This window comes from Falco naumanni, chromosome 4 (genome assembly GCF_017639655.2).
Source record: "Falco naumanni isolate bFalNau1 chromosome 4, bFalNau1.pat, whole genome shotgun sequence".
Classification (NCBI taxonomy): Eukaryota; Metazoa; Chordata; class Aves; order Falconiformes; family Falconidae; genus Falco; species Falco naumanni.
The window spans coordinates 36,371,717-36,380,807 of record NC_054057.1 but is presented as its reverse complement, the minus strand read 5'-3'; the positions used below and the strand labels follow the sequence as shown (position 1 = coordinate 36,380,807).

General features: G+C 45.7%; 1 protein-coding gene across 3 annotated transcripts; it reads right to left on the bottom strand.

Moving 5' to 3' along the window:
• Positions 1-1,091: 1,091 nt before the first annotated feature.
• Positions 1,092-6,382, bottom strand: TFPI2 (tissue factor pathway inhibitor 2). 3 transcript variants are annotated; one of them, XM_040592930.1, is made up of 5 exons: positions 6,278-6,382; positions 6,012-6,191; positions 5,368-5,547; positions 3,922-4,095; positions 1,092-2,142 (listed from the first exon to the last, which is right to left on the bottom strand). In XM_040592930.1, the coding sequence occupies exons 1-5, from the start codon at positions 6,357-6,359 to the stop codon at positions 2,042-2,044; spliced, it is 717 nt and encodes a 238-aa protein (XP_040448864.1). In that variant the 5' UTR covers positions 6,360-6,382; the 3' UTR covers positions 1,092-2,041. The 3 variants fall into 3 exon arrangements, with proteins under 3 accessions (XP_040448864.1, XP_040448863.1, XP_040448865.1); XM_040592929.1 differs by having other exon boundaries at positions 1,092-2,145; positions 6,278-6,380; XM_040592931.1 differs by having other exon boundaries at positions 1,092-2,145; positions 6,008-6,191; positions 6,278-6,343.
• Positions 6,383-9,091: the final 2,709 nt, after the last annotated feature.

Genomic DNA, 9,091 nt, shown 5'->3' with positions numbered 1-9,091 from the left:
CAGATTTTGGGCTCCCTTCAAATCCCAGGTCCACCTTTGTATCCCACCCCAAGATACTCCTATAAAAGTCAAAGACCCAGAGAAGTAAAGAATAATAGTCCATTTCTCAAACATGTTACCAGAGTTTATACCCCACAGCGACGCTGTTAAGGTGGCCACCCTCTACAGTTAAAAACAGTGCTTAAATTAAACCTTGACTTCTGAAACAGGCTTGTAGGTTTTTCAGCTGTAGTCAGAAATCTCCAACAAATGCAGCTGGGGTCCCCCCACATGACAGTGCTAGGTATGAAAAAATATTCAGAGGAACACCTTGGGCTGCTGCTTCAAGCAGCGTGGCCAGAATTCGCAGCCCGAGGGAAGGGACATGGGCAGCAGGCAGCATCCATGGGTAGTGTCTCCTGTCTCCCCCAGGGAGTTTAGGCTTGCCCCATTTCTGTTTGAAGGCTGGTTTGGCACAAACTCAAAACTGTGTCACTAGTTGCCTGCAATTTTCTGTCAGAGTGCCCTCATTCGTATGCACTAAGGGATAAATTAATTGAAATAAGGGGGTTTGAGATCAAGGAAAGAAATGGATGAAAGAACCATAAATGGAGTGGTAGAAAGACTATGGCAAGCACAGCCAACTGCTTTAATTGAAAATCCAGCAGTGAGAAAAAGATCAGCAAAAAAACCCAGATCTTGACTAGTTTCTCCATCATGTTTCCTCTCTGAAATGGGGATAAAACACACACCTGAAATTTTCTAACTGAAAGCCAATGTCGTTTCAAGCAAATAGCCTGCTACCCATGAAAAAGCTCTTCAGATAGTGCAACATCAAACAGGAGACCCAGCAGCAGACAATCAGCTTAACTAAGCACCCCTTTGAGAGCAGCTCTTTAGGGAGAGCCAGCTGAGCCATAAAAACTGCTGGGGATGAATGACATCAATGCAATTTACTGGCTTTCTTCAAATAAAGACCTCAGCATAAGGAAATTATTTAAGAGACAACTAAACTCTGCTAGAGTCATAATTAGTAAATAATAGGTTCCATTACACATATTGGTGTATATATGTATATAGCTAATTCAGGATAATGACAGAACAAGCTCCCCTTTTTTCCCAAAAAACATTTTATTAACATTACTTATGAATTTATATTTAGAAAGTATTGTAGGTGAAAGTAATTGAAATTCAGATGTGGCTCAAATATGAAACGTACAAGACAGTGCAATAATATCACCATAGGCTTAATCTATCATAAGATATACCATAGTGCCTCAAAAGAGGGATTACATGAGGTTTGCAGAAACTTAAGCTTTTCTGCTTTAGCAGCCACCGCATAAACACAAATATCAAGATCCTGTGCAGATGTAATCTGTGTAGCTCCATTAAAATCATTAAAAATGTGCTGATCTGTGCCATACGAGAATCTGGAGTGTAACTTAGCAGAAATTTCAAATGCCGTGAAAAAGTAATGGCTACATTTTCAAAGTAAACCTATTCCCAGTCTTCTCTCGTGGGATGAGTCAGATTTAAGTTTACACTTCTTTTACTATTATGAAGGTTTCTGAAAGCCTTGACTATGAACATAACCGTAAAGGGCAGTCTACTTAAATGATAGTGCCAAAGTCTGTAAAATGGCAGGGCAATAAACTTCTGAACCTGCTTTTGAAAGAGAATGACAAAAAAATCTATGGCAGAGATTTAGCTTTGTATTCTCCTTAGTTATACTTAGAGAAGATTGATCTTGCAAATCTTAATTGGTTTGTAACAGCTGAAATATTCTCCCCAGGCAGTAGTAACATTCCCCTAATAAAAAACACGGAAATCTTATTACCTGGCTTTGCCAAAGTATTACTGCAAAGACAACAGAGTGGAAGAACCAAACTTAGGTTCATTCTTCTTCTATTAGATGTAGTTCTTTATAAAAGGTAAGTTGGAAATAAAAAGCAGTTCTGAAAAGACAGAACTGACGGCATATAAAACTGTGTGGAAACTATTTTACAAAAGAAGAAAGTGGAATCAAAACAAGGTAGTTCAAACATCCAAGTGCACATCAGCTTTAAGACTTCAGGTTATACGTCTGAGGTTTTTTAGTCAGTTTTCTCATCATTTTTCTGCGGAATACATTAGCTGGCTTGTTGATTCTTGGTTTCTGAGTCCCTGCTAAGAAAACAAAGGAAGCATTTAGGGAAACTGACAAAACTGTTATTACTCTTTAGGTTTTTAATTAAATAGATCAGAAACCTTTTCACTCCAAAAGCTATTGATCATTTTAAACAGCAGCTGTATATTTGCACAGGGAAGGTCAACTGAATTCAACCTGAGACTCCAAAAGGTAACAAGAAAGGTGCTGGGGAGGAAATTATGAGCAGGACAGGAGTGGCTGAAGTTGGTTGAAAGATTTGCTTAATGTTGCTTTACACTCCCAAGCTATAGAAGCGAATATGTATAGCACAACATTAATTAGCACTAATTATGCCCTTAGCCATGAGCTTTGGTTGTACCAAGCTTTACAATTTACTGAATTGTGAAATCCACAAGCTGATGAAAAGCTTATAACCGATCCTTTACATTTGGCTCTCTGGTGCTCTGGTTACGGGACAGACAGCATTTCCTTACTACTTTCTTCCACAAAAGAGTGAGGAAGGGAGAACCACCAGGTGGGTCTGGCTGGGTGTGGGCAGGGGCAGAGTGCGGGGCCGCGACGCTGATGAGGCGGTTTCCTTCCTCCTCTCTTTCTGCACACTTATGCTGGAGCCTGGCCCTACCATTTCCCAGGTAGTAATAGATGCAAATTAGATAATCACAGGAATCCCAGTAGACTTAGCATGCTATTAAAGACTCTTTTATAATACTAGAATGGCAGAGACACTCTCAGACTTGTCACCCACAGAAATATTACTGTCATGACTAACTGGCAGACAATAGTTTTACTTCTGAGGATGGGTGCAATTCCTCAGGCTGCAACCCTTGCCCGTGTCCTGGATTTCCAGCCCAGAATTGAAGACCTAAGCCCTCTGACTACACATCTTAAATACTGATGTACTTGGACCTTGTGCATATCTCATGTTTAATATAGAGCTACTTTGGGGGCTGCCCCCCCCCCCCCCCAAAAAAAAAAAAAAAAAAACACACCAAAAAACATGCTAGATACAGCCTTAATTTTTTTCCTGTTAGTATCGTTTTTTAAAATATTGTACTGTGTCTGTTTCCTGAGTGCTGTGGGAATCAACACACAGTCATGCTTTTCTCTCTGTCATTGATTTACATATCAAACTAATTAAACTAGGGTATTAAAACTTGCAACAGCCGTATGAACATATAAATATGACTGCAGGTAAAAGCACAACCATTTTGACTTACAAGTACAGCCGATAGCCGATTTGAATAAAACCATTCAGAAAAATCAATTTCCATTCCCAACCTTCCCCCACCCCGGTCACAGAAACAGTTGCCTCAGCACAAGTGAGGAGGCAGAAATCTTTAGGAATGGGAGTAGGAAATGCGAACAGGCAGCAGGAAATCAGGGGAAGATGGTAACTGCTGAAAATGCAAAGAAAAAAAGTAAAATTGATTTCACAACTCACTTTAATTCTACTTAAAAATATCTAGATGAAAAAGATACCTTAATTAGCGTTCATTCTGGTACTGAACAGTTTAAAGACTGGTTCCTTGCAGGCTCGGGTAAATTAGTCTTGTTGTATGCCCTTCCCTGTATTTCGTCAAAAAATGGTGTAACCCCTCACACCTCACTGATCATGTCAGAAGGATTTAGTGTTGCGTCTCAGTTTTCCCTGCCTTTGAAAGCATGGAGTCCAAAATGCAAAACACATACACTTGTGGCAAGACAAGTTCAGCAGCGGAACACTGTGAACACTTGTTCCTGCTATTTGGACTGCTTTATCTGCTTGTGACTGACAAAATACAAAACAATCTTACCTTTTCTGCAGACATTGTAGCAATCTGTTTCAGTAACAAAGTTATTGGCATTTCCACCACAGCCGGTATATTTGAACTCGTTACACGATTTAGTCTTGCTGTCATAGTAATAGCGAGGCACAGAAGAAGAACACAGTCCTTCATCCTTTGGGCTATAGCATAGCATGGGACCAGCTTGGAAAAAAAGAAGAGGGGAAGGAAGAGCGACAGGTAAATTACATAAATGTAATCTCTGTGCCCAACTTCTTAAAATTTACCCTGCAATAAATTTTATGGCTGAACAGCTCTTGTTCCCATTGAATTGACATGACGGCTACTGATGACTTCAGAGACTTCACTCCATCTTATTCCTGTGAGTTATGAATATAAGAAAGCAACAGTCCCAGAAAATAGGATTAATATCCCAAAACTGAAATTCATCAGCTTTCCCCATTTGTGGTGCCAGCCATACAACAGCCAAGTTATTTACATGGTCTGGCCAGAAGTTTTATTCCATATATCTACAGGAATATAAAAATAATTCCACTGGAACTATCTCTGTAAAGGAAAAAGGCACGATTTTGTTTATCCTTTCTATGATTTTGCCAGCAAATCCTGCCTGCTTGCAGCAAAAGTACAACCCCCACCACTTTCCTCACAAGAATCACTTTCATTTTGCCTCTACAAAATTTTACTTTTCTTGCTGGAGACCTTTTCTCAGTTTATTGGATGTGCAACAGAGAAATTTAAAATAATTTAGCATTCACCTATGAAAAGGCTGACAATCTGTCATCAGCCAAAAATAACTGTCTCATCAAGCACTAATAAGGCTTAGCCAGTGACAGCTTTTATACATTTTGGTAGGTCTCTCTTCTTCAAAGAGCCTCTCTTGCACTGGATATTAACCTGGTGTTTATGACAAAACGTAGCTATAGTCACCTGCTCATAATTACCACCTCTCTTCTTTAAAGCTTGTCTGGAGAGGCAGTGAAGAGTTGTGTGAGGCAAAAAACTTTTATCAGAAGTTGAGCTGTCAAGTGCCAAAAGCCCAAGCCACCTAATACTATGTGTCAGGCCTGAATTTTAGAAAGGCACTTCTGCTTTATATTATAATATCACTGCCCTGAACTTAACTGCCACAACACCTTGTACATGTGCCCCAACACAGATCTCCAACCTTACTTCCCTTCAGATTACACAGGTACAACTCTCTAGAAGTCAAGAGATCAGATGGGTGTAGCTTTGGGCATATTTAAGGTCACAATATTAAACTAACAGCATTTTCGCTTTTTCAGTAACAGCTGAGACAAGTGACACATGAAAGTCTGCAGGCAATATAAACATCTGCTCCAAAGAAGTCTTCCAAAACATTGCTGTACGGGTATACAGAGAAAATATCAAATAAAATATCATCTTCGTATCACTTTCAATCCATCTATTTTATTAAGAATTCGGAACAACCATTACTTTTCTCTGGCAGACAGTGGTCCACACAAGACTGCAAATCTCTGAAGTTGTTGCCATTTCCATAACAGCCACCGTAGATGAACTCCTCACACCTCATCGAGCTCAAGTTAAAGGCATATCTTTTTAGATAACTCCTGCAAGGTCCTCCGTCAGCCTCCAACCGGCATAATTTGGGCACTTCTGAAAAAAAAAAACAAACCACAAATTCATCCCCTTAAAATCAACCCTTCATGCTCCCTGTACTGAACAACATGGTGGTGGGGACAAAATGCTGTGACTCCGGTCAGAGGCAAGACCCAGCTTGTCCCACGACCTGCGTTCTTTAATCGAGTGGGATAAGATTTACAGGAGGAATCTGATGCATTAATCAGCAACTAAGCATCACATTAAATCACGTTTATAATATTAAGAGTCAAAATCCACGTCACCTCTGAGCCAGCCTGCTGGGGTTTCTCTGCATAAACCCGACATCAGCGAAAAGCAGCAACAGGCGGGAGGGACAGGCAGGGCAGACGCGGTGAGTCCCGCAAGCGTCGCAGCCCCCCACGGCCCCCCGCCACCCCGGGGGCACCCCAGGGGCTCTGGGCCCCGTCGGCTCGGCCCCCGGCACTGCGGAGGGCGGCGGGACCGGTCCCCGGACTCACTTTTGATGGTCCAGCAGCTCTTCTCGCAGTCGTCGAGGGTGAGGAAGTTGTTGGCGTTGCCGTGGCAGCCCCCGTAGGTGAACTCCTGGCAGCTCTGCGTGTACCTGTCGTAGTACCAGCGCGGCACCAGGGCGCGGCAGGGGCCGTCATCGGGGGGCAGCAGGCAGGCGCGCTGCTTCTCTGCGGGAGACACCAGCGACCGGGGCTGAAGCCACCTGGGCGGCGGAGGCAGCCCCGGCCCCGTTCAGCCGCCCGCGGGCTCCTACCTGTCAGCGTGCGCGGGGCCAGGGCCGCGCAGGCCAGCGGCAGCAGCAGCGCGGGCAGCGGCAGGCGGCGGCCGGCGGCCATGTCGCGGCGGCGGCGGACGGGAGGGAGGCAGGGCCGGCGGCGGGCGGGTGGCACAGGGTCCCGGGAGCGAGCGGCGCGGCCCGGCCCGACGGCAGCGCTTTATATGCGCCGAGACGGCTTGCCCGGGCCGCCTCCCTCGTGCGCACGTGGTGGGAGGGGAAGGTCTGATTCAGCGGGCAGCAGGTCCCCGCTGTCCCGGCCGTCACCGGGGCGCGGCTGAGCCCGAGCGCCGGGGCCGCCCCCCGCCCCGCCGCCGTCGGGGGGGGCCGCTGCCGGGGCCAGGCGGGCAGCGCCGCCGGGGCTGGCTCGGCGTCGGGCTGCACCGCCCACGGCGCAGGGGCTTCCGTCGGGGGGCTACGGGGAGCTGGCCGGGCTCCACGGCTGCGGCGTCCCCGTCCGTGTGCCCCCCTCCCCGCTCCCCTCACATTACGGGATGATGCTCAAAGAGCATTTCCCGTTAATCACGGCGAAATCCGGGACGGGTCACTTCGCGAAAGTCATCTCCCCCCTCGCCCTGGCTCCCGCGGCGGCCGCGCTCGGAGGCTGCGGGCAGAAGGCGGCAGGACGGGCGAAATCAAACGGGGGGTCCTCCGGCGGGGCCTCGTCCAGCCGGGACAAGCACCAGCCGCTTAGCGAGCACCGCTAGAGATAACACCAATAAACCCGCGTTACTGGTTTAATACCGTTGCGTGTAACGCTGATGAACTTGAGAAATCGGAGGCACCGTCAGTGGGCTTGGACTCCCGGGAAACCTGAGAGGCTGGATGGAGGAAACCTCTGGCTAGTTCAAAGACAACTGGATCTGAGGAAATACTATGACTTGGTTTATTCTGTAGATCTTAACCCCACCAGACAATCTGGTGGGATCTGGGGGTGAGCACAAACAGCATACTTTCCTCCTCTAATCTGTTAGCGGCATCACATTAATTAGTGTTTACTCCAGGTTTAATACAGTAAAAGAGATGAGTGGCTGCAAGTTAGGTGTGCTCTCTATAGATAACAGTAAACTAATCTGATCTCCTATTGTTCTCCTCCACTCCCTTTACGGTGACGGCGTTGGGTCCCAGTCCTTCAGGCAGGTGCTGCATCAATTGCGATACAGGGCCCTGGAAATCCGTGGCCTGCAGGAAAGAAGCCACAGTCCGTACGGGCTGTAAGGAGCAGGAACTTCATAGCACCCTTATTATTTCAGGAACTGACTTTCTTTCTATGGCTTCTCTGCTTTTTCTTATACGGTGGCTGACTGCAGCCTAGTTTTCTGACATAGTTTTATATTTCATAAAGGCAAGAAAGAGGAGCACATCTAATCTGTACCCCACCTACGTAGCTTCTGGAACGATACGAAGGGAACTCTCTCCCTCCTTTTTCAGCACTTTCCCTTTTTTCAGAATCTCCAGTTGCCAAAGGTTAAGTGGGTGCTTTGGTGATAAAAAAGTAAACCCTGGTAGGGTTTGAGGTGTCACCATGGGGCACATCTGCCATGTTTTAGAATCTTATAGCTACAGCTGTCAGTAGTCCTCATTTTTAGAGGGTTTGTCAGGCCTACTAAGCCCAGTAACTATAGTAAAGCTTATGCCTCCCCAGTAGGAAAGAGCAAACAAACAAAACAACACACTTTTTCTGTTTCCAGAAAGAATCAAAAGGCCGTCTTTCTAATATTAAGAAACTCTCAAGTGATTTTTAAATTAATAATATCCTTTAGTTTTCATTGGATTTTGTTGGAATTGCAAATAAAGTCATTGAAATACCTCTTTAAACAATAGTAGCAAAATGAATACTGTCATGCAAATACCGTTTTCCATATTATCCATTTTTCTGTGCACAGACACATACAAATCAAAGTTTGAGCTAAACCCACCTACACATCAGTGTTGCAGTGCATTGCAGTGTTTATTCAGCTGCTCCTCTGCTATAACAGCAAAGCTCACTTAGATAGGTAAGTATCTGTAAAAATATATGGAGTAAAAGTTAAACACAGCCAGTGGTAGAAAGTCCTTTATTAACTACCATTAGCAGAGCTAGTCATGTCAGATGACAGCTGACTATAGGCTTTCCATTACAGGGTTATTGGTACCAAGCTGTGACTGTCCTTCCCACCCTAACCATGTTCACGATGTGCCAGAGCCCACCCTCAGCTCAGTCCCACACCCCACACCTGCCACCACCACACCACATGCTCTCTGTCTCTCGGCACCACAATGTTTCTGCTCCCGCCAGCAGCCCTGGCTCCCTTGGCTCCTTCCACCTGTTTTGGCTGGCCCGCAACCAGCAGCTGGTGGGGTTTGGAGATGCAGCTGCCAGTGTAGATTAAGGGAGTGTAGAAATTGCTTATCAACAGCTGGGAGTGAGGAGATAATAGCCAGAGGGAGGGGAGGAGGAACTGATTTTAGTGAACTGGCTAAAATAAAATGAATACAAACCCCAAGAGCACTACAAGAATAGCACTGGAGAAGAAGGATGTAAATCTTACACAGTGCCGACAGCTGCTTACATCTGGTCAATGGGGAGAGGAGAGAGGAGTGTCTTTAAGGGGAAGAGCCAGAGATGGAAAGAGGGAGGGATGACCGCCTATGGGGACCTTTGAAGAGCCAGATAACAGAAAGACTTGTGCAGGACCATTTTAATGGCCTGCAGCTTTGTTCAGTGTGAAGTCGTGAATTCTGCCTCCACTGGTATTGAAGGAAAGCAGCTGCTGGGATCAGAGGTGCTAGGTCTTACACAAACACACATGG

Coding starts and splice junctions, on each gene's coding strand:
- TFPI2 (XM_040592929.1), bottom strand. CDS start 6,359: ATGGCCGCCGGCCGCCGCCTGCCGCTGCCCGCGCTGCTGCTGCCGCTG. Junction 5,548..6,011: donor GAGCTGCTGGACCATCAAAA/GTGAGTCCGGGG, acceptor TTTTTTTTTCAG/AAGTGCCCAAATTATGCCGG. Junction 2,146..3,921: donor CTACAATGTCTGCAGAAAAG/GTAAGATTGTTT, acceptor TTGTTTTCTTAG/CAGGGACTCAGAAACCAAGA.